At 34.6% G+C, this 24,729-nt stretch overlaps 2 protein-coding genes, 1 long non-coding RNA gene and 1 pseudogene across 5 annotated transcripts; 1 reads left to right on the top strand and 3 right to left on the bottom strand.

Moving 5' to 3' along the window:
* Positions 1-1,791: 1,791 nt before the first annotated feature.
* LOC148207938 (oligopeptide transporter 4-like) lies at positions 1,792-6,963 on the bottom strand (annotated as a pseudogene). Its single transcript, XR_015787568.1, has 6 exons — positions 6,411-6,963; positions 6,192-6,289; positions 5,042-5,614; positions 3,948-4,200; positions 3,193-3,375; positions 1,792-2,471 (listed from the first exon to the last, which is right to left on the bottom strand). The product of XR_015787568.1 is annotated as an oligopeptide transporter 4-like (transcript).
* A 5,816-nt stretch (positions 6,964-12,779) lies between these two features.
* On the top strand, positions 12,780-19,299 carry LOC111021871 (uncharacterized). The gene is made up of 11 exons (XM_022299014.2): positions 12,780-13,076; positions 13,152-13,367; positions 13,499-13,594; positions 13,952-14,040; positions 14,135-14,263; positions 16,187-16,301; positions 16,702-16,786; positions 16,878-16,987; positions 17,827-17,975; positions 18,540-18,636; positions 18,870-19,299. Exons 1-11 carry the CDS (start codon positions 12,996-12,998, stop codon positions 19,164-19,166), a joined length of 1,464 nt encoding a protein of 487 aa, XP_022154706.2. The 5' UTR covers positions 12,780-12,995; the 3' UTR covers positions 19,167-19,299.
* On the bottom strand, positions 18,138-18,959 carry LOC148207937 (uncharacterized). Its single transcript, XR_015787566.1, has 2 exons — positions 18,821-18,959; positions 18,138-18,673 (listed from the first exon to the last, which is right to left on the bottom strand). It is a non-coding gene; the product is annotated as an uncharacterized LOC148207937 (long non-coding RNA).
* A 539-nt stretch (positions 19,300-19,838) lies between the features above and the next one.
* On the bottom strand, positions 19,839-24,720 carry LOC111021756 (phosphoglycerate mutase-like protein). Of its 2 annotated transcripts, XM_022298835.2 has the most exons (10): positions 24,358-24,712; positions 23,912-23,975; positions 23,637-23,744; positions 23,328-23,407; positions 22,111-22,273; positions 21,574-21,648; positions 21,368-21,456; positions 20,583-20,702; positions 20,391-20,435; positions 19,839-20,264 (listed from the first exon to the last, which is right to left on the bottom strand). In XM_022298835.2, exons 2-10 carry the CDS (start codon positions 23,969-23,971, stop codon positions 20,147-20,149), a joined length of 858 nt encoding a protein of 285 aa, XP_022154527.2. In that variant the 5' UTR covers positions 23,972-23,975; positions 24,358-24,712; the 3' UTR covers positions 19,839-20,146. The 2 variants fall into 2 exon arrangements, with proteins under 2 accessions (XP_022154527.2, XP_022154598.2); XM_022298906.2 differs by lacking the exon at positions 20,391-20,435 and having other exon boundaries at positions 24,358-24,720.
* Positions 24,721-24,729: the final 9 nt, after the last annotated feature.

Raw genomic sequence — 24,729 nt, 5'->3', positions numbered from 1 at the left:
AGCAATCCGAGAAACCACATTCGGAAGGTCCATACGGGGAGCGAGGGATCGTCTTCGTTAGATACAGTGAGGCGAACCTGTTCAATGGGGGAAATTAAGTCGTCGTCGTCGATGGGTTTGCGCTCGTCCGATTCGGGTTCTATCTCGGAAGAAGCCATGGCGGACACAGCGAAGCGAAAGAGTGAGGAGGAAAAATGGTTGTTTTTGTTTGGTAGAAGGATCAGATAAAATTTTGAAATGGAGTGTCGAGCAGTAACAGAAATCTGCGGGGAGAGAGATTTGAGGAGACGGTTACGTTGGCGCCTTGATTCAGTAAAATTTTTATTTTTTAAACGTCCGCTTATGGAAAGCAAGCGGGCCGGAGAATTTCCCTTCTTATTTCTTAATTTGTTGTTTTGCGGCTTTTGCTAATTAATACTCTTTCCTGGAATCTCGCTAAGCGCCAGCGCAGCGAGAGACCATTTAACGCGCAAGTATAGTATAATAATAATGGCTGCAAATCACGGATTTCGTGTGCATTTTTTTCGAAGACAGGCGAGAGATCGAACTTACAACAAAGAGATTGTATATATATGTCAATTACCGCTACGTTCATTTGTCTATAGATTTCGTATGTTTTTTAGGTTATATTATTTATCTTTTAATAAAAGATACCTAAAAATACATTTTTGGTCCCAAATTTTATAGTAAATGTTTATTTGATTTTTAAAATTTCAAACTACAAATGTTTGGTAGGTAGATTTGAGTTCAAGGGACCAAATAAATACATACTTCAAATCTTTTTTTATATTTAAATCTCATTTTCTAGTGCATTAGCTTTTTTTGAGATACAAATTATAAGTAACACAAGCAAATCAGAAAAAAAAGATTTCCTAATCGACTTTATGTTGTTGGTAGACTTGGGAATCAAATAGCACTTGAAAAATTTGTTTTGGTAATATATTTGTAAATTAGTGTACATATTTACTTGAATCTAAATATCATTAATTAATTAATTAATATATATTATAATTATTATTATTTATAATATCATATAATTTTAATATGTTAGATTTTTTGTCAAGATTTAGTGGTAATTGACAAATATCTTCAATTAACATGTTGTGAATTTGATTCCACCACCACATGTTATAAAAAAATGTTTATATTTTAAATATTTTATTTTAGCATAAACAGAATAAATTTATTACATGAATAATTATTTATTAAAGTTTTTATATTTTTAATGTAATTTTACAAAGTTTCAAATTTAAAATCTAAAACTACTTATAAAAAATATTATTTTTAGAATTTCAAAGATAATATAATTCAAAAATATTTTAAAAGACAAATAAGCTAAATAAATATTCAAGAAATTGATTTGATTCAATGAATCTGTAAAATAATAAACATAATCTGTTACATGCCAAACAAACCCGGATGGTTCGAATTGTTTCCTCATTTCTGTTAGCTGGTGCGTTTTCTTCTCTCTTGCGGGACAGCTTGGCCTCGCCATCAACGTCTCCGCCCCTACATTTATTATCATCTTAAAATTGATGATCGTACTTTCCATATAGATTTTCTTTCACAAATAATATTTAAGTTAATAAGTTGGACTAAAAGGCATACAGAACTTAATTTGTCATTTAAATTATTAATATGATTCACAATTGAATGCAACTTTTTGATCCTTCAAAAAAGAGAGAAAAAAAAAAGAAATGCAACTTTTCAACTCCCAAAACAAGCTTCAAAGTTCAAACTACACACACGGAAGGGAAAAGTGGAAGTGTAAATTACAGTAATTCTTCACACTCAAACGACGACCAAATCCACGAGTACGACATGTCGGACTTTAAACATATATACCGGCGTTAGAACACGGGGCAAACCGTCAACGACGACGCCCTTGGCGGTGGGGCAGCTCGCCAGCAAACAGTGATCAGTGTCAACAGGATTGGACCCCCACCAATTCATATGCACATTTCTAACCCCAAACGCGAAGTGAATCAGAAACCGCCATGAACGCGACGCCGGCGTCCAGCGCCGCCGACAAAATGTAGTTGTACCTCTGCCACCACCTTTTCCGGTACCCGAACACGTAGTAGTTGAAGACCGTGCCGACTAGAATCCAGGAGTTGTAATTAATCGGCGCCGCGGGGGCATGTAGGCGGTGGCGCCGAAGAGGACTGGGAGGTTGATGAGCGGGATCCAAGTTTGGCTGGGAAATAATCGGGAGAGGAGATAGACGAGGGAGGGGCCGAGGACTCCGCCGAGGAAAACCAGTTGAGAGCGGAGTAGTTTCCTTGGGAGCCGAAGATGCGCTTGGGTCCGACCAAGCCCCATATGACCGACGCGTCGAAGAAGACGCGGTCGTTAGGGCAAGTCCATGGGCTGTTTGAGGAAGCGCTTTGATGGCAGATTCCATCCACGGTCGTTAACAGCCACCATGCCGCGCTGATGTTGACTGTCCCTGCTACTATTGTGCCAATCAGCTGTGGACACGTGGATTATAAAAATCAATTAATTCTCTTCCAAATCAATCAAGAAAAATCCAATTACCTGGTAATTAAATGGCCATTTTTTTCTTTATGGTTTATTTTAGAGCCAAATGCTTTGTACGATAAAAAGTCTTGGGAAAATATTGTAGATTAGTTGTTAAATTAAAAAAAGGAATATTGTAGATTTTGAGGTTTAAAGTTCAACTTTTCCCCTCTAAACTAAAGTTTGTTTAATTTTGTTCATGATCTCTCAATATGTATGTTATAGTTTTGGACTTTTAAGGTTTATTTAATGTTAGGGTCATTAAACTTTCATATAATGTTCATTTTAATTTAGTTCAGGCACGAACTACCACGATTAAATAAAACAGGCACACATCTTAACTTAGAGATTAAAAGGATAATTCAAACACATCTCTTCAAAAACATGTTTGATCAAAATATAGCTTCGTAAAATGTAATATTTGGTCGAACAATATATATATTTTTTAATTTTTGAATAGAACAAGAGAAGTAACTAAATGTATTGATCATGAGTTGAGTTATAATGGTGTCAGTGTCCAAACAAGTCTCTTAGAGCGATGCTTTCTAACTCTTTTTTTTTCAATTAATTTCTAATTATATAAACGAGCCCTATATGTTTTACATGTTTGAATAACTATAAATTTTTAATAAGATTTAAAACATATGGTATATGTACGTAAGGCAAAATTACCTGAACAAGGAACATTGATCTGGGAGGAATCTTCATATAATGTCCTAATTTGAAGTCACTAAGAAAGCTGACTGCCTGAGCCATACTTATATATCCATATGTCTTGAAGCAGACATTGGCTATTGGCCTTCCCGGATATATCACTCCCATTAAATACTCTGTTATAATATTAAGTCCTGGAGTCTGCTCCACACAAAATCATGTAAAATTAATATTTTTGAAGTTTTTCGCTCAATAAAATTTAGGCTAGATTATAAAAAAAAGAAACCCCCTTGAAGCTTTTCTTTATTTCAGAAAATATAATTATTCTTTCAAACAATTGAATAGCACCCCACTTTTCAATCAATTCTATTGGAATAAACATCTAGTAATTATATTTTGAATAGAAAGTTGGATAGTCACAATTAACATGGAAGCTTGTTCGAATTGAGTTTAAAAAGAGAGAAATTGTAGAAAAGCAATCATTTTTTAAAGGACATGACTAACGTGTAAGCTTGCCCAAATGGTGTCCTAATTAATCTTAAACCTTAATTATATTGTTATGTTAATTCATATTCTGTCATATTCTGTCACGTCAATTTCCGTTGAAAATATTAATGAAAATTTTCTCATAGAATATTTTAAAATCGTTTACGAAAAGTTTAGGATCATATTGAAACTTTTAAAAGAAGAAGAGGGATGCATTTTTGTAATTTAGCCTAAATTTGATTCAATTAAAAAGAAGAAGTAATTGAAATTAGGAACTAATTAATTACCTGATTTGTGGTGGCAGTGATAATGCTTATTGGGAGAGTGAAAATGAAAGCGAGGGCGGCTGCAAAAATAAGACCCCACCATGGCAACTGAACCTGTTTCTTGAGGAAGATACAGAGCGCAAGAGAAGCGGCGATTGCGAGTAATAGAAGTATATGAAACCACCACGATGGTATGTCCTTGTAGTTCCTCATCAGCCTCGTGTGGATGTCTTCTCTTCCTTCTGAAGCTGCTCGGAATTTTTTAACAATCTCCCTGTTATATATTATTAAAACCAACCATTAGTGTTATTAATTAATTGTCAAAAATATATATATTAAGATTATTTCGAACATATGATCTTAATATGATTTTACCAAGATAATCAAAAAAAAAAAAGACAAAAAATTGATCCTAACTTGTAATAGAAGATACTATTGCTAATGCCCCTCCTTACCATTTTTAGAATGTCACATCCAATATATGAGGTTGGAGAGAAACATATATATATATAGTTTTAATAAACCAACTTTTAATTTTGTGCTTAATACACTTCTGTCGTTCATTAACTTTGTTGATTTAGTATTTACGTTACTGAAAAACAACTGTACCTAACATATTACATAATCTTTAAATAACAAAATAATTGCTAATATGAACTACCAAAAGATCATAAGTTTGAAACCCTACATCCCATTTGATATACTAAAAAAACAATATAATCAACCCATGATATTATGCACTAAATGAGAACGACTTATTAGAAATCTTTTAATTAAACTTCCAAAAACATGTTATATACCATTTTGAAAGCTTTTTTCAAAAAATTAACAGCTTTAAAAAGCACGTAGACTTATTAGATAATCAAAAAATTCAATAACAAAAGTTGTGATTTAACCTTAAAAAACTAAATAAAATTGTAAAATTGTAGACGACCTTTTTTGGTAGCAAAAAAGAAACAACAGCCATAATATATATATATATAAAAAGATACTTAGCTCCTGATTTGTGAGAACCTATCAAGTTTTTATTATTTTATTATTTTTTGTATTTTTCTCTTTTAGATAAATTTTCACAAATCGGAGCCTTATGACAAAAAACAAAAAAAGTGTCTGACCTCCCATGAAACAAGGCAACGTGAGTAAGCGTGGCGGCAATGGCGGCGAAACCAAATCCATAAGTGATAGCGAAGAAGGAGCTCAAATTGACCCTTCCCACCTTATTATACGCGTCCTGGTTCAACTCGAACCGGTCGTTCACAATGGACGTAATATCATACTCCTGCCCATCGGAGCTGAACAAATCCGACGAGAAAATGGGGAACGTTTTGGCGCTGAAAACGTTGAACCCCCAGTACGAAACGGGCATCACCACGTAGATGAGCGCCACGTACCCCACGAAGATGTTCACGATGGCGAAGAACGGGCTGATCAGAGGGTTGCCCAGGAACGACGCCACCGTGGACCAGTCCAGAGAGAACGCCCCGAACCCGAGCCCCGAGAAACCCGACCCGAGTTGCTGGGCCGTTACTGAGTGGGGGAAGGCCCAGCACACCCATGATATGCTCTGAAGCGTCTGGAAGATGTAGCCTGGGAACATGTACCATACGAAGCTGCCTCCCAGTGCTATTAGGAAGAATTTCATCCTCGAGATTCGCCTCTCCCCTTCTTCCTCTTTCTCGTGGAGTGTCCTGTCCAGTTAGATTTTGAAGTTTAAATTTAATTTTGACTTGGCGATCATGTTAAAAATTTAGCTTTCGATTTAAAAGTTTTAATTTGGACGGGTGGTCGCAAAGATATAATTATGAGTTCAACAACACGTAGTGGTACGTGGATAGTTGAATCTACGACTTTTTACTAACCGCTATGCTCTGACTGTCAAATATTTGTAGTGTTTACCCAACTTTCGTTCAAGCTTACGAAAAAATATGCTTACCATCGAATTATACATATGAGGTCGGCAAATTTCTCTCTTATTGTTTTTATGTTTACATTAGATGATAAAAATTAATTGAAAGACATTAAGAGTTCCTTTCTAGAAAAATTAATGGGCTATAAATTTTTAAATAATCCTTACTAGATTAGAATAGAGAAAAGTTTTAACTAAAAATTGAAAATGATAACTAAAAGATAGAAATGTAAAAATAAAATTTTCTTTAGAAATAAATAATGAGCCATGAATTTTTCGTTGGAATAGAAATATGTGGTTAAGGTAATTAGCTAAATATTTTCATTATTTAATTTATTGAGTGTGAAACTTGTTATTACCGGAAAAGTGAAATCTGGACGAGGGTACTCGGCCACCACATATGCGCCGGCTCAACCACGTACTTCCTCATAAGCCCAGCCCAGCCGTAACCCAGAACCTGCACAGTAACCACGTACAAGCCTCACCTTTTAAATTAATTAGTCCGAAATTAAGTAAAAATAATTCAGATATTAATTTTATTTTTTCTTAAAATTATAAAGAGCATAAGAAAGAATCACCTGCGTAGTGATGACGAGAAGCCAAGAGGCGAAGAAAGAGATGCTCCTCCAATAGAAAACCTTGATAATCGTCACAATCCCCACCGCATACGCCGACCCGCCCCCGAAAGCGCTTCCGGCGTTGGCAAATATTGAAATAAGCACATGCTCCTTCATGTTAAACGGACCCGGGTTGAACGAGAACTCCTTCGACCCGAACCCGGGGATCCGAAACTTTCTACTGGGAAGTACGGACGCCATGAACCGTCCGATGGGGAGGGACGCCACGAGGACGGTGATCTGGGTGATCACCAGTGGCTCCTTCCGGTAACTGAAGAACTGGTTGACGAACGACATGACGCAGCAGGATAATAGACCCAGAGACCACATCCGGAACGTCCACACCGGCTGCGACACGTCGTCTGTGATCGACACCGTTAGCCGGACTTGCTCTATCGGAGAAATCTCTTCTTTCTCCAGAAGGTCGTCCGTGGTTAGCGGCGTTTCGGTTGCCTCTGTCCCCATGGCGCCGGCCGGTTGTTGGGGAATCTGAGAATCCCTTCCTTTTAAGTAGTTGAGCTTGGCACACCCCTTTTGTTTGCCCTTTAAAATACGAATATTAGTTACGTGCTATCACGTGGGTTTTTTATTTTAGGACGTTTACTTTTCCCCTGAAGCAACAATTTAATTTATCAATTTTAATGGGTAACGATTTACTTAATTGTACTTTTATCGAAGTAACAATTTAGTCATTAAACTTAATTTAGTCCCTGTTATTTCAAATTTGTAACAATTTAGCTCTTATTGTAAAAATTTTTATTAAAATTAAGTGTCAAATTTTATCTTATAACAATTTAACCTTTGTAATTATAAACATATATGGTTCCTTTTTAGTTTGTCAATCTATATATATAAGAAATTTAACAAAAAAATTTCACGATAATGGCTAAATCGTTACAAACTATAAATTACAATAACTAAATTATTACATATTAAAATTCAATGACTAAATTGTTACCAATCTAAAAATACAGGGACTAAATCGTTACAAACTAAAATTTATGGACTAAATTATTACTTTAGCCAATGTACCGGGACCAAAAGTATTTTTTAACATTTATTTTATCACGATTATATTTTTGTGTAGTTGAGATAAAGGCAAAAGGTGAGATAATATAACAATTTTTGCTATCAAATTTTGAGTGGTGGTTGATGGGCATGAAGTTAAATGCAAGTGTGGTAGATATTTAATTAGGGGTTTTTGGGATGTTTTCATTTGTTTCACCTTTCCAAATTTGGTAACAAATCTAAGTATTTGACGACTATTTATTTTAATTTTTTCTAATTTTTTAGAAATATTCTCAAAATTGTAAAGAAATTTTAGAAACAGCAAAAACAAGTTTTTTGTTTTTTTATCTCGTTACAAATTTGTTCTAATATAAATAAAAATTTTGTTTTTATTATTCATCCATGTATGGGTGTTTGAGGTCATACAGTTGTATTTTTTTATTAAAAGAATAAAATAGAAATAAGAAAGCTCTCAACATTAGTAAAATATTATGTGATAAATATGAGAGATTATTGAACAGTAAAATGACAAAAAAATAGAACCATATATCTATGTATATGTAGTTTTTTCAATTCTAACAATTTAAGGATAAACTTGTGGGACCCTCTTCTTATTTTTAATGAAAAATACTTAATTACTCTTTTACCCATTTAATTTGGAACCTATTCTATCCTCTTCCCTTTGGACATTTTAGTTCAAATCCTTCACCCAGGTGAAAGATGTCTCTTCTGTACGTGAATACGAATTCATTTTCCTTTTTCTACGTAATCAATCTTCTCATATACGACTGACTTCTTATAGGGACCTTTTTGAGCGAATATATTTCTATATGGAAAAATCGAACCTCTTGTCAAAGTATTTGCTAATTATTTTTTGACTATCTTACGGGTCGAGAGTTGATATTTTATGTGGTACATATAATTATTAAATTATGAAAAAATCACCTATAAAATCATACTTCAAGTTGATGCATTTATTTTTCATATAAGTGACGTAAATAGATAATGTGATTAGCAAATGTTAATAATTTTTTAGGTGCATCTATGTCTGTGTGTAGATTGACGTATTGGTTGCGAGCTAACATTACAAAACAAAAGTTTATAGTACTAAAGGAAAAATAATTAATTCAAAATTTTAAAACAAGTAATTAGTTCAGCCAAATGCTTGGACAACACCGTCCACGAGTTGACATCCAAGACACTTCAAAATCTTCCCCCATGGATAGCTTTCTGTCTCTAATTTTCCCATCATTGTTTAACAAAATAATAGTCGTTCTAATCCAACCCGTTAAAATATATATTTTCTATAAAAAAAAAAAAATCCTGAGCTCGAATTTTCATTCTGAATTTACTAAAAAATAGAAAAATATATATATCTAAAAAAGACAGTTATTCTCGTATAGCCACCCAACTTGATTTGATTCAATAATTTATAGTATTTTGGGTATACAAAATTTGAAAGTATATTAGACACCCAAATCTGTAACAAATTAATCTTGAAATCCTATAACATAGGACTCGTTAACACTGTCCGCAGAGCACAGCCAATAAACTATATATATATTTTATTAATTATAGAAATCTGGAAACATAAATTGTTTTATTTGTCCATTTAAATGTTTATTGGGATGGGAGTGGGACATAGTGCCGGCCGACATGGAAATTATCGGATGGAAATTGCAACCCATGAAAATTACGTAAAATAATAAGTTAATTGCATGGGAAATATCCTCCAAAGTATCTGTATCATTCTGCTATTTTATTTTATTTAATTATAAGCTGTTTCCTTTGTCTCAGTAGCGAGAATTGGTACGTCATCCTCGCCTGTGTTTACATTACACGCTGATGTGGACCAGGAATTCATTAATTTTCAGACATCATTTTCGTTCTTTGGTGTAGAGATAAGGATGGAAATGGCAATTAAACAAAATTCGAAAATTGGGATTTTTTTTAAGCAGAAAAGAGATAAAATAACAAAATTTAATAAGCGAACCACATGTAGAGATGACAATTTAAATTCATATATTTTAGTTTGACTATGCTTAAATTAACTGCATAATTGATAAACGATTAGACAAACAAAACGATAATCTTTTTTTAGAGAATTCCAAAAATAATACAAATAGGTTTAATAGTTTACAAAATGACATATATAGCAAACTTATAATATACTTACATTATACTAATTAAAAGTTTACTTTTGTTGGTTTTGAAAAAAGAAAATAAAAGTAATGACATTTTTATAATATATATTTATTTTATGCTATGTAGTATATTTTTTCTTTTTCTTGTTTGTAAAGTTAATTTTAAAATTTTAAATGATCAAATTGCCGTACATTTTACTCTATCTCATCCGTTTGTAACTAAAATCTCTGTAAAAGAAATAAAAACTATTAACATGAATATTATATTTGAACTATATATAAAGAATCGTCGCAATAGTAGTATTTTATTTTATAGGCATGAATTAGATATCTAAGATTCGTAATTTAAACGTACTGAGGATAATAATTTGTATTTGATTACTGTTTTAATTATATAACAATAATAATAACAAAAAGGAATGATAACGTTTTACCTCTTTGTAGTCCCTCCAAGCAAAGAGTAAGATTGGCAGGAGACATTTTTATTTTGAGCTTGGAATTAAATGCATTATGCTATAGTTTTGTCAGGTGGAGCTTATATATGTTGTCTTATTGTTTAGAAAGAGATTGTCACAATACTGCGTAAATTTTGGGGTCCGTTAAATTCAAGAACAATGAGAATGGCGGTGAGTGCACTAGTTTCATATTATAGGTTGGAATGTTAATATTGTCTTTATAGTTCTCAAGGATTTGCGTGTGTGTGTGGATACTATATAGTTCTCAAGGAATTTGTGTGCGCGCGCGCGCCTGCAAAACCGAACAACTCTAATCTGGTGTGACTTCAATCACACTGACTCCGATGCTTAAATCAGTGATGAGAGAATTACTAAGTGAAGTACTTAGGGTTTATCTGTTTGCTTCTAGGGTTCAGCCAGTGGTTCCCTTTATAGGGGTCTTGCCCTCTGGAACCTTCTCGTTGAGTCCATCTATCCGTCGTGATCATTGGATCACAGGAATTCGTAGATCGGGACACCTCTCCCAATGGAAGAGGAAAGAAAGTGGGCTCGGTCGCGTCGAGCCAAGGTCGGGACCGAGCCTCGATTCGCCCGGTCTGTCACTGGGTTTGGGTCTCTCTGGTCTGTATAGGCCCATTTCCTTGGCCGAATACAATCCCATAATAGTATGTATATGTGTGTGTCTATGTATATATATATATATTCAATACAAACATGTAGGGATGAAGATTCGAACTCACGACTTTTTTGTTGAAGATATGTACTTTAATTAAATTAAAGTATGTTTAGGACACAAATTAATAATTTATTTTTTTAAGATTATATATTAAACTCTAAATACAATCGATATTTATATATTCATGGAACTTCTGTAGAATCAATATCCCATATCCATAAAAATTGAAATTATGATAAATCTTAAAAGTCATATACTATATATCATACACAATTTAGTAAATTATATAGTCGATGTGTGCATGTATACCAATAGACTAAGATAAAAGACATTACTTATCTCCCCAACATTCAAATTAACATAAACGAAGTTGATAGAAAGATATCACCAAGGATGATTTTTGTATATCTTCATTTTTGTACACTTCTTTTTCGGTACTCATTTACTACCATTGCATTAACTTTAAAATAACTCACCAAGTACTTATTAAAAATGAGTTTTAAAACAAATAAATTATTGTGTATCTATTTAAAAATGGATTTTAAAGCAATTTAAATTTTCAAAAAGATTTTTCAAGTATTACAAAGCTAGTAGATATTGTAAAAAATATTTTTAATTATCTCAAATCATCGAAGAAACTATACAAATGGTGTATTTAAGAGTGGTAGAATGAGTGATTTTGAAAAAAAAAAGATATAATTGATTTTCCAAAATCAACCATTCAAGTGATACCTAATGTTTTCCCAAAATCAAAATTTTAATTTACCACCGTGAATTTGACCACGACAAAATATGATCAATGGAATTGGAAGTGATTTTCCATTGAAAATTTTTTTAAATATAATTGATATTCTAAAATTACTATTCAAGTGATATGTTAAAAATCAATTTAGCTTAAAATCAATTTTTTAATTTGACAAAAATTATTTATTTATTAATCAATGGGAAGAGGAGTGATTTTGACCATACCAAAAATAATTTTGACCATATCAATGCGAAGAGGAGTGATTTCAAAAATTTCCTATAATCAATTTTTTTAGTTTATCAAACATAACCAATGGTAATAGTAGTGATTTTTACCCTTACAAGATTGATTTTGACACCCAATACACTCAAAAGAATTTTTTGAGAGTGATTTTGATTATTGGTACAATCAGTGCCAGATCCCAGTCTCAAACGCTAGTATTTTAGGGGGGCTTGGTCCCTTGTTCCACTACGCCAATCTGAAATTTTATGTCTAATTGGAACATTAGTTTGTATATAATCCAAACATTTCAAGGTTGAGGGAGCTCAAATCCCATCGACCTCCTGTAGATCCGCCCGTGGTTAGAATAAAAATTACTTTTTAAACATGTCATAATAATCAACGTAATTTAGAAAAAAGACCAAAGCCATTTTACCTCCCAAAATGTCTTAAAACACCTTCTGAATTAGTAATTATTTTAAAGACGCTTATAGAAAAATAGTTTTCTTTAAAAACAAATCTTTTCAAAAGCCAAAAAGAACCCATGAAAGTTTGTAGTTAATTCCTTTTCTTTCTTTTTTTTTTCTTTTTAATTTTTAAATCAAAGTGGGACCGTAGGACAAAGTTTTAAATTCGATGAAAATGTCGAGTTCTAAATTTTATGGAAATATCGATAAAATGTTGATGTCGATGGATATTTCTGTAAAGGTTATAAAAATTAAAAAATTGTAAAAAATATTTAAATTAACAAATAAACATTTTCATATTTCTAAATAAATTAAAAAAAATATTGATATTATGTATATATTAATGACATTTTGTTGATATTTTTTATATCTTGTCGATTGTTTTTGTACAAATGTCGATGTCGAATCCATAAAAACGTGGACATATGAATGAAAATGTCGACGCAACGATGAATATTTAGAACCCTGCCGTAATTTTATACGGGGGGAAAAAAGAGAGAAAAATAAAAGACAAAAATCGTTGGGCGGGAGCCGAACGCGAGTCTTGGTTGAACCGACACTAGCCACAGGCACAGCACAGTCTCACCGCTGCGCTGAGTGAGACTTAGTCAACAATAAACACAGTCACAGTGGAACAAATAAACCGGGCGACTGTCGAGTACTGGCGGGAAGGGAAGGGCTGAAGATCGAAGAACAATCCGAATTGCGACTCAATCTCGCCGCAGTATTTTCTTCTCTTCCTCTTGCCTTTTTAGCCTTCTTCCTAATTCGATCTCCTCCAGTCCCCAGAAGCCATCTGAATTTCCGCCGTGCAGCTTCGCCACAGCCTATCATGGTGAAAACTGTGGTGGGAGAAGAATCCCGACTCAAACTTGTCGAGGATCGCCTCGCTCAGTCCGCAGTCCCATCGGAGGTCCTTCCCTCTCTTGCGCCCACCATTTCTTTAGGTAATTTCTCACTGACATTTATGGTTTCAATTGGTTAACAGATCGGCCTCGTGATCGGAAGACTTAGCTCTCCGTTGGATAGAGGATTCGTGTTCGATTTGGTCCCTACTCCTCCCAACGACGCCGGAGAGGCAGCTTGTTCCCTCGTCGACGCCATTAAAGACGACAAGAAGAAGGGATCCAAAGGCAAATCTCCGGCTGTCGATTCATCGTCTTTGGTTATAGATAAGGATTGGGTTGCTGAACATGCTCGCCAGGTGAATTTAATTATGTTAAATTCTTATTTTACAGAGATATTCTCAATATATACGAAGCATTTCTCGTGCTGTAAATTATGTTTTTGGGATCACAATTTGTAAAAGAGAGCTGGACATCGTTTTCCTTCCAGGTTCGGAGAATGCTACCGGGTGGTGTGAAGGTGGTTGGCATTTATTTATGGGCTAGTGAAACGGCGGTTAAGAATTCAACCTTATTGCTTTGCCAGGTACTCTTATCACGGTATCACCCCTTGCAACATGTAGCTTTCAACTGTATAAGTTACTGTATCTCTATACCGGATAGTTCCAATATCCATCTTTTGAGTGTTGTGGATTAATTTGTTTGTATGCAATGCCATTCGAGTACATGGAGTAATGGGTGGCCTCTTGATTGTATAGCGTGGTTCTTTCTAAAAATTTATCCATAGTAGCTGCAGGGACAATTTGGAGAGAGGTTTGAAGTTGGCCTCTTGAGGAATCTTTTAAGCGCTGAGCTAACTGAAATCGAAACCAGTGGTTATAGTGGATAGAGAATTTTCTGCATTCTGCTTGATAATGCTATTTTAATATAGTGTTTCTTGCAGACTGCAAAGGCTGTTGCAGAAGCAGCACCACTTTCGGTCATCGACTCGGAGGAAAGACTCCTCATCCATATCTGTTATAGTCCAAGGAGGTGTGTACATTGAAATCCACATGTATTTAATTCACTTCCTAGAACTCTCAACATACAGGAGAATTGTTGACGTGCTGATTAACAAGTTTGGCAGGTGGACATGTCGAAATTTCTTTTTGACTTCAAATCTCACATCAAACAGCCTGCGTCCTTGTGATTTTAAAATGGGAAGGGTCTTAACATCACTTCAGACATTTAAGTGTATATTCAACTTCGATATGAGGTAACTTGCATAACTATATCATCCCCACTTTTCTTTTCTTGTGAAGCTATATAGATTCTTGTCTCAATCTTTTTTGCTTGTGGCCTAATCTAATGGATTAAAGTGAACCTTCCCCAGAAAAGAAAGAAAGAAACTTTCATACCAGATGACAAACATTTTTGAAATGTTTCCACCCTGAGGTCCCAAAAGGAGCAAGTTATAGGGTTATGTTACATTGTAAGCCCTAAATAGGTCGTGGGCAGCAAAAAAGCCTCGCACTCCACCAAGTAAGCCCACCTATAAAGCTTTTGTATCACAGTTAAGGTCAACCAAAGAACAAATTTTCCATTGATTTTAAGGCTTCAAATAATCTCAATGACCTACGGAATCCTATTAAGGTTGAGAAAAGAATCCTCCTTAGAAGTGAAGAAAATGGTATCACTAGCAAATTACCGGTGAATTAGACAAACTTTGTCCCTTAAACAATGAACCTTTCTGCTAAACATTTACCCATGCCTCTTGGCATTATCTCCTCGTCTAGTTCTTCTTCTGGAAGGAATCTTGCCCTTATTGATTAGGATGAAGAAAATCATTGATCTCAAGCAATTCTAGATCCAGAACTCCACTTGAACCGAAGCGGCAAAGCCCCTTATCGACACATCTTATCCATGAAATTCCAAGCAACATGGTCATTAGCCCTTTTCAAAGTCAATTTTAAGTGGGAGGGACTTTTTGTACGAAGGAGCCAGGGGTCTCATTTTGTGGAGAGGGAGGTCATTTATGAGTTGTGCAGAGAGCGTGGGTTGGGTATAGGTTGTATGGAGAGTAACAAGTTTGACCTCTAGCCAAGTGACTATGGCATTTTCCTTTGAAGGTTGACACTTTGTGGTATGTGATTATTACAAGCAGGGAGCCAAAGTTTTTTGCAATCTCTTTTTGCTTGGTTGCTTGGATTGGAGCTTTTAGCTTTCTTCCCCACTTTTGTAATTTTGTACCATTTATGATTGTTTCTTAAAGAATAAGAAAAGATTATTGTAAGTATGGGTGTCAGTTTGTTGGATGGGATTTGTCTGCTGTGACTAAAGACATTCAGGAATATGTGGAAAACATATCCTATTGTATTTCGCCTCTTCTGTCCTAGAAGTTCTACCAACACCCCACGAAACTTGCACCAACACCGAGTTCACTCCAAGAGAAGGCTTTTTATAGTCCTAGTATTTTGCACATATTTGAGTCCAGCTAGAAGAGAGGTGAGAAGTTTGCAGAGAATTTGTTTTATGGGCTCATGGAGGGAAAGGAAGAAGATTAGAGGTTGGGAGCGAATGGGTTTGGGAGAGGCAACCAATTAGGCGGCTAGCAAATGGGTTTGGGGAGGGGCAACGAATTAGGAAGCTAATTAAAATATATAAAACTAATTATGCCAGAAAAATATTGTAAATTAATAAAAGATATTCAATTAGTTTTTGTTACTTTAACCAACATAAAGCTAAGGAGAGACCATTTGAACCTAGTTCTGGAAACTAACCGACTCCTTTAGAATTTTTTTTTTGTGAATATTAAGCATATAGCTTCTTGGTGGGCCTCCATCCACAAGAAGGTTTTTTGTAACCATAGCCTTTTTGTGATTACTCAAGATTGGAAAGCGTTGACTGTATAGTTTTTTTATGGGAGGGTTTTCTCAACCCTCCGCCTTTGTTTTTTTGGGGAGGGTTAATTAATTCTTCCAAGTTTCTTATAAAAAAAAAAACCTAGTTCTGGAAACTTAGGATTTGTAAATTTTGAACGCTCAAAGATCAAATAAGCAAAAAGATGAAAGCTCAGATTATAATTAATCTTTAATTTTATGCTTGATATTGTGTGCTAAAACTTCTACAACAATATTGAGTATACCTCTTAATGCTATATTTTGATTTCCTTACCTGTGTTTTGCTACTTTTTTGCCAGATTACCTGTTTGGAGGGCATCAAATGTCCAAAGACTAATTGATGAAATTCGTAACGGAATTTCCATTCAAGCTGACGTAATAAAAGGTGCGAAGGCTGTGGTTGATGGAAATCTGGTTAGTAGAACACAACTTTGTTGTGCAAATCTATGAGTAAGATCTAGGACCTTCTTTTTGCAACCACAAGGAAAATTTATTTTTCAATCTAATATTTGGTGGACATCATAAGGAACTGTGCTATTAGCTGGTAGAGGTTATTCTTGGTTGTCCAAGGGTGTTTGGGGGAAGGATGTGTACTCTATTCCAGGGGATATAGTGGATTCATCCAGAAAGCTGTTGATGAATTTCATGCATGAATCATTCTTATATATTTCCCTGTTTGTGAAGGAAAAGATAATTCCCATACTTACCATTTTTCTTCATCATGTTTATAATTGATTGAATTATTTATAATTCTTTCATTGCCTTGTTTTAATGATGATTATTGATCTCCATCTTTTTCCTTCTTTCTTACTAGGTTGTTAGTGATGACCCTTCTATGTCAGGGGACTTGCATGAAATTGAATTACTCCTACCATTTCTGAAAAATACGTCTCTTGAAGGTGTGCTGGCTTACTTTATTTTATTTAAATGTTCTCTCTGGTGCTTTTCCTTACCTAAATCTTTCTTCTTACTGAAATTGGTTTTGTACAGCTTCCAGCCAAAAAGATGTGGATGGTATCCTTGTCTTTAGAGGCTCTGTTTGTTCTTTTGCTTACTTGAATTCAAAAGAACCCATTTCCCAAGCTGTAACGGAAATAAAGGTAACATTTATATTACTCAGTTTTATGTCCTTCAGCTTCATATTGGAAGTCCTTTCTTGCCTGGTAAATTTAAGTCATAAAGTTTTACATTCTCTAATATTCCAAGGCTTGTTATGTGATGAGCTAACATCTGATTGCCAATTGAAATTTCTACAACTGTCCGCTATGTCAATGAAATTCTTAGTATATTTCGAAAAGCGCTTCACCACTATTAGTTATGGCTAGGACCACCAAGCTAATGGAAGTCATTCTCTGAAAACTATCCAATCTAATTTTCCACCTTTTCTTCTATGAAATTTCCTCCCTCCCCCTCCCCTCTTGTTTTTCGAAAGGATTTAAGGATTAATGGATTATGAATCACTTTCTCCCACGAGATCTGATAGTTGTGTTGACTAACTGCCTTCAACTAAAATTCCCCATTCTGATCTGAAACCTCAAATCTTTTCCCACCCTTCTATCTTCACAACTCTTCTCTTAGAATTTTCTTAACATTGATAGAGAATGCGTTGCTTTCTATAAATGCACCGAAGTTCCTTTATCTGGTTCATCCTACAACTGGGTTGCTTATTCATTCCATAACTCTGGAGATCACAACGAGATGTTTAATTAAATGTTATTGATGGAGTAATACTTTTTTCTGCTCTTCTTTAATCACAGACATGAGAAGTCAATTGTCTTAGTGATCGCTTACACGATCGCCATTTAGAAAAATTTAATTGCAGGGCAAGTTTTGTTGGTTGCAATGTACAGATTAAGACTATTGGGACTCTGTATAGTGTATAATAGTGACCGGTCGCTGCTTAATTTCCCAATGATGACAAACTTTGTTATTTTCACAGGGAGATATCATCACAAGTTTACAGAGTAGATTAGGCATAATTTGCGATGAGGTAGATGCAGATAAAGAGTTGCCTGATGATGTTCATGGGGATGCAAATGAAGTGGCATCAGAACAACACATTTCTCAGCTCTTCCTTCACTCATTGAGGTATGTGCGTGAACATTACATTAAAGGATAGATTAACCAAAAAATCGTCTGGAATCTGTATGTGTGGATAAGTTCGTTTTTGGTTTAAAATTTGTGATTATTGGGCCCAACATAATAAAATAACAAGAAGAGAGATTATAAAAAAGAATATGACGCACTAAATAGTGAATCTAACCCACGTTAACTTAATGCATAAATTATGTTCGGTATCCTTGTCAATGAAAGATATGAAGTAAGGGTGTAAGAATCCACAGTAGATTATGTCCTTCAAGTCGCATGTAGCCGAGATCAGAGATGTTGTGAAGTATTTTCCCTTTCCTAGAATCTATTGCACAAAATTGTCACGCGAAGATGATGATACTGCTTCTTTTGGATGAATTCATAATAGATGAATAACATATGGCATATACCAAGGGAGATATAGACTTGGGCCTTTCCCTATTGCTAAATATCAAATCTTCTTAAAGACAATAAATTCAAAGAAATATGTGACATTCAATGAAACGTCCTCCATTTTTGGACTGCATATTGGATCTTGATGTATCTGCATGCTTCTGGGTGCAGGAAAAAGTGCAACCTATCATTTCCTCGAAGAGTATTTGTTCCCTGGTTGGCTGGCATGTACATCTGTGACTACTTGCAACCATCTGAGACGACCGAGGTCCACACTCGAGTCTTTTTTCCTTCTTTTTTCCCTCCTGCATTTGTCATCATGTTGCTTGAACTTGCTTGATTCAACTTTTTAAACTTTTAATTGAAGAGTATGAGAGTTTTTGTGGATGCACCGTTTTGTTTATGGTAAAATCCACATTTTTTTAAAAGAATTTGTGAGATGAGAGAATTACGTTTTAAATATATTTCTTTGCTGACGTGTGTTTCTAAACTTCAATGTAGGTTTTGAAAGAACATTGTACTGAATTAATGTCCATGGAAGCTCCAATGGATATGTCGACAGTTCTTGAACCAGAAATAGAGGCTCTTTCCCTCTCTGCAGAATCATTTTGGGATGTGGCCATACCCTTCCAATCGGCTGAGGCTTCTACAGAGAAGAACATAAATCATAACACGAGAAGTGGCAGTAACGTAATTTCGGGCAGCAAGTCGAGTGTTGTTAATATTACGGTGGCTGTTCTCGTCCTTGTCCTCGCAGTTATCATTGGCTTTTTGTTGGTTTCTATGATGGGATCATGATTCATCAACTTAAGACTCAACTTTGATATACAAATTTTGTTAGCCAATGCCATTAGAGAGGATTATAGTTTTTTCATCGATTATGAGAATGGATTTTCAGATAGTTATAGATGAATTCTTCTTTTCTACTTAATGCCCTATTGAACTTGTTAGTTAATGTTTTGTTTCTTTAACTATATAAAAAAAACTGGATATACTCAATATTTATGAATTCAAGAATGATAAAATAATATTTTAAAATATATTTTAGAACAAATTAAAAACAGAAAATGAGATTAAATGAGCTTTAAATATCTTCATCCTGATCAGCATTACAAAATTCAGCTATTCATTTTTTTTTCAAAAAAAAAAATCAATTTCCACTTCTTTTATTCACTTGAAGATTGACTTGGATATTATTCTTTAATCCCTTCTTTGTGCTACTAGATCTCTAAGGTGTTTGTCAATCGTTTAGGTACCTTCTTACTTACAATATTAAAAAATATATGATACCTATTTATTTATTTTTGAAAAAAAAACTCTCTCTTTTATGCATCCATCTCTTTTAATGACATTCATTATTGACCTAAATATTACGACTTTTATGACTAGTAAATACTTAATATTATTTATGATGGATAGAATCATTAGTCCTTGTTACATTGCACTAAAAAAAAAAGGAATGCACGCACATGGAAGACATAAATTTTATTAGCTTTTCATCAAATCAATAATATAGGAGCCCACACTAATGAAATACAGACAAAAAACATGTACCTCGGAGATGAGAAGCCTTGACAATCTGAGTAGCCAACTCCATCAAAACGGATTGCAGGTGTGATCTAGCCTAATTCACGCCAAATAGCATTTTTGGAGTAACGAAGCCACCAAAAATGAAACGAACTAACAGCCTTTACTGGTACGATTGACGACGACATTTCAGGTGATCCCACGACGAACAAATAAACAGCACAAGCTTTTATCTTCTTCAAGCTACAACTTCAGTTGTTTGTAGCTTCTTTTTCTGGATGCTTCTCAGCGGCAACATCACTGGGAAGATCAAGGCCGTCGGGGGATTTCCCGGGGTAATTAGTCCTTGAGTAATCCGATCCTGTCATACTGCAAATAAAGAGTCAGATTGGATGGAGCCTAGAAATATGATATCCTGTGCTCCAAATAAAACTATTATACACTGCAGAAGATGAGAAGGTAATTAAACGAGAATTGGAAAAGAAACGTATTTACCCCCTATCAACCAGAACCAAGGATCGAAGCTCACAGTTTGAAAAACTGCATTATTACAAACTTGATGTATTAAAATTTGATAGTAGAGAACACATGCTGAGGTTGTTCAATCTTTTATTATATATATATATTTTGAAGTATTTTCTTATTGTGCTGCTTAAAAAGTTTCATTCTTATGAAAGTAGTGCTTACTATTTGGAGATTTCGCTCTCCATAGATGGATGGCAATCATTTCCAAAAACCTTCAGGAGCTCAAACAAGAATGCGCTGTGGGTGACAATTGCAATCTCTTTCTCCTTTTGAGTCCACAGCCTGGCAGGGCAGAAAACCAAGAGGTACAAAAAATGAGCTATGAATGAGAACAAAAAGAAGAAAAAGGTACAATAAGCAAGGTGAATGTAGAAACTGAGCTTAGGAGTGAAACAGTAGTTAATTAATTTTAACAAGAAGAGATTTTCAAAACATTAACAATAGTTCATTCTGATGAGAGGAAAAAGAACTTTTTGTTCAATGATCATATTTTATGTTCTTCTTAGTAGCAATTAGCATGACTATAGATCCTAATCCCCTACGGCAAGAATTTATATAATTATTTCGAAACATGGGTTGTTACTAGTAAATCAGGACAATTGAGATTTATATCTCGAGTTCAAAGTGATATTTTCAATTTGTACTTATGTTTCGAGTAAAAAACAATACAATTCAATGAGAACATCAACTTACACGACACTAATTGAAAATATAGTAAGAAAAAAGTTGACCTCAAATGACACAAAAACTAGGAAATATCACCAATGTCTGAACTAACTCATTGCCAACGTTACTTAACACAGATAGTCTTCTCTTTTTTCCAACTAATTACATACTTGGTTTCTTAATTTCCTAGATCAAGACTTTAAAAAATATGTAATCAAGCATATAGAAATTTCAAAGTAGTAAAACTAAAGAACACTGAGGTAAATGAAGGGGACATTTACCAATTCAGAAACTTCAGGCCCCTAGCTACAATTTGGTCATTCGACTCTCTTGTGTCTGGTTTCCACAGGATATCATCATCATGTTCAATCTACAGTTGATGGAGGAAGGTTTTATCAAAATAAATTGGATGTTGTGAACAGAGATGAAAACTACAGACAAGAAAAGTAACATAATCCTGTGATATGCATAAAACAATTTAACTCACCATTGAGAAATCAATTGCTGGGAAAAGAGACTGACACTCGCTAACGCTTCTCCTCTTATCACATGGATGAACACCCTGTACAAAGAATATATTCATTCGTCGTGAGAAAATCTGAAGAACATAGCAAAATCTTACCTTTTAAAGATTTCATTCATTCAAGGTGAACCTAGAACTTGGCCATGTTTCAAGTTCTTGTCCAGCTTATATCCTCATGTATAATTAATAATTCTAGAAAACATTTCAAGTTCAGTGTTCAGCTTATATATATCCTCTTCCCTAATCAACGTAATTATATGTGAGAATTTGCAAAGTTAATGATTCAGAAGGCAAGAATATAGTTACTCTATGAGTTGAAAAAGTTACTGCCCACAAATATGTGTTAGTTTCATGTAGCATGAAATTATTCTAAAGCTCGTGAACATGCAATAGCCAGATGTACATTAAAATGAAACTGTAATGTTTCACTGCAACAGAGAAGTCATGAAATATCGAAATGAAAATTTACTCCAAGTTCCGAGTCGAATGCATAAAATATACCAAACGTTCCCTACAAAGCTCTACGGCTAAAAACGGCGGGCAGTTTAGACTTGAAATTGGCGGACGGTTGCTATCCCCTGCATTTGCAACCATTAATGGAGGAACATTTATACCATATATGTAACTGTCACCACCAAAGGTTCCAACTGCTGTTTGCATAGTCCTACAGTGAAAAACCAGTGATAGTTGGAATAGGAAATGTTTGGTTAGTAGGGGCAGAAGAAGAAATTCCTGCATTTGGATATAAATTTTGTAACATAAAAGTTCCTTCCACAAAGCAGAAAGACTAGCTCAATCATCAAGAGTGAGAAGTAAGCATAAAAGCTATCCTTATCACAAGACAGAGGACTCAACATACAAGATGGAACAAATTCTCAATTATGAATCGATTTGATAGCTCAAATATTATTATTAATATTACCTTAAATTATTAATACGGTTCAATGTCGTCCAGATGCAATGCACCTCATTTAATTTACAACTGAAACATTATCATCGCAATGGGACATAATCTCAAGTTACTATGGATATCGAAGTTAAAAATTGTCATCTACCCTTGTCATAAAAAGGATGAGAATTTTTTTCAGGAAAAAAAAGATTATGGAAGTTAATATTCTTCCATTTATTGCTAGTACTGTTAATTTTAGTTCCTACCACCTTTTGCTTATAATATACGGAAAAAACATTATTAAGTAAAGTAATCAATTTGAATTAAATTTGATTTTTTAGATCTTAAGCAATGATTGAATTAAAGAAAAGGAGGTTCAAAATTTTGTGCCTTAAATGAAGGCATGGACCATAATTATCCAAGTGATTTGATCTTAGGATAGAAAAAAGTCCATAGATCCTTCTGCCATACTATCTTACGTAAAGTTGTACTGTATACAACTAGGCACTGAATATAGTTTAATCGACACTAAATAACTTTCTATTATATAGATGTTATATCAATTACATAAATGTAATGCTAATTTTAGTGGTCTAATTCTATGTCATTTCATAATTCATGCTGAGTTTATGGAACTTAAGAACCGTTGAACTAAAGTACTCCCACCACGAGAGTTATGTAAGTATTAGCATCTTAAACACTAAAAAAAACCACGAGAAATTGAATGTATCAACATTTGACAAGCGTATAAAGTAAGCAAGCAAATAATAGTACTTAGGATTGGGACCACAAGTCCTTGTAATAATCTTGGCTTCCACTGATTTGATACCTTAACAAGGGGGAGGTGATGACTAACTCAACTGTCTTAGAAAGTCCACATGCTTGCACATGCTTGCGCAGATTGTCAACCTGTTTCAGTGTCCAGGGAAAGTAATATTTTGTGCTTTAGAACCAATTGTTGCTACATGTTTTATGAAGATAATAAATGATTAAATTAGCTACACGAATCTTTTCAGAACAGTGAATCAGTCTAGATAACACGAGTACAATTTGATCAGAAATTAATAACCATTCTTCCCTATGCAAAGATTTTATTTCAGTATGCAAAGATTTTATTTCAGTATGTAGGCTCATGTACCTGTTGCCATCCTAAAGTGGAAAGTCGAGCATCAAAATAATCATAAGATAAAAGCTCACTGTGATCCCTTTCACTAGCAACATTATGAATTCCCTGTGCATGCCTCACCTGTAAATTTAATACAAAAGTTCAAATTCTTGAAAAAATGCAAACAGAAAGCCATGAGCTACACGGTGTACAAGCAACAGATTCAAATTCACGAAAAACAAATCATTGACCGTAAATGCTCATCAGAAGAGAAGAGTGCGAGAGAGAAAATATCTATTGTTACAAACCAGATGAATAGTTTTACAACGGTGCGACGGATACAAACTTAGACCTCCGGTAGCGTCCATGTATCTGTAAATCAACAAAACAGCAAGCATAGACAACAAAAACAAATTAAGAAGCATAGAAGTTAGAACGATGACAAAAAGGTAAAATAAAGATCAAGAGCCGAAATGCAGAGTAGAATACAAATTTATTCGAGGTATCGCACTTCAAAAAATCAAAATCAGAATCAGAATCGACCAGAACCACAGCAAATAACAAAGAAGCTCAATCAACAAAAGGAATATAATCCACATCAACAATCGCAACTATTTCATTTCGATCAGTCTCTGGAACTAAAAAAAAAAAAAAACAAAAAAAAACTCCATCTATATACTACCAGACCGCAGAGATCAACAAAAACGTTATAGTGATTGAAGAAATAAAAGAATCAGAGAGAAAGTTGAGCAACCTGAAGATGAGCAAGCTCCGAGACGAAGGGGACGGGAGAGAAATGGCGCGGTAGTAATCGGAATGTAGCTCAAAGCCTTAAACACGTTAGAAAATTTTGGGGATTATGTATGAGAAATTCAAAAGCGCGCGGGTTCAGTAATCCGACAACGGGCCCGAAGGAGAACCGAATCGGCATAATCAGTTCTTGAGCGTAGGCTACGACCAGTCCTGGAACCACGTGAAGGAAAGCAAATTGTGCTGTTGATTTGAAGCATGTAGGGTAGCGTAGCGTCACCGACATGTCGTGCTAAGCGCCATTTCGCGCCAACCACTTGACGGAACCTGGCGGGAACCGTTGGTTGTGGACCAGTGGCTCAACTACAACCGGTGG

Source organism: Momordica charantia, unplaced genomic scaffold, assembly GCF_013281855.1.
Source record: "Momordica charantia cultivar OHB3-1 unplaced genomic scaffold, Mcharantia_2.0 BLBB01000022.1, whole genome shotgun sequence".
Classification (NCBI taxonomy): domain Eukaryota; kingdom Viridiplantae; phylum Streptophyta; class Magnoliopsida; order Cucurbitales; family Cucurbitaceae; genus Momordica; species Momordica charantia.
Note: the sequence above shows the minus strand (reverse complement) of the source record. Positions and strands in the feature narration are given on the sequence as shown.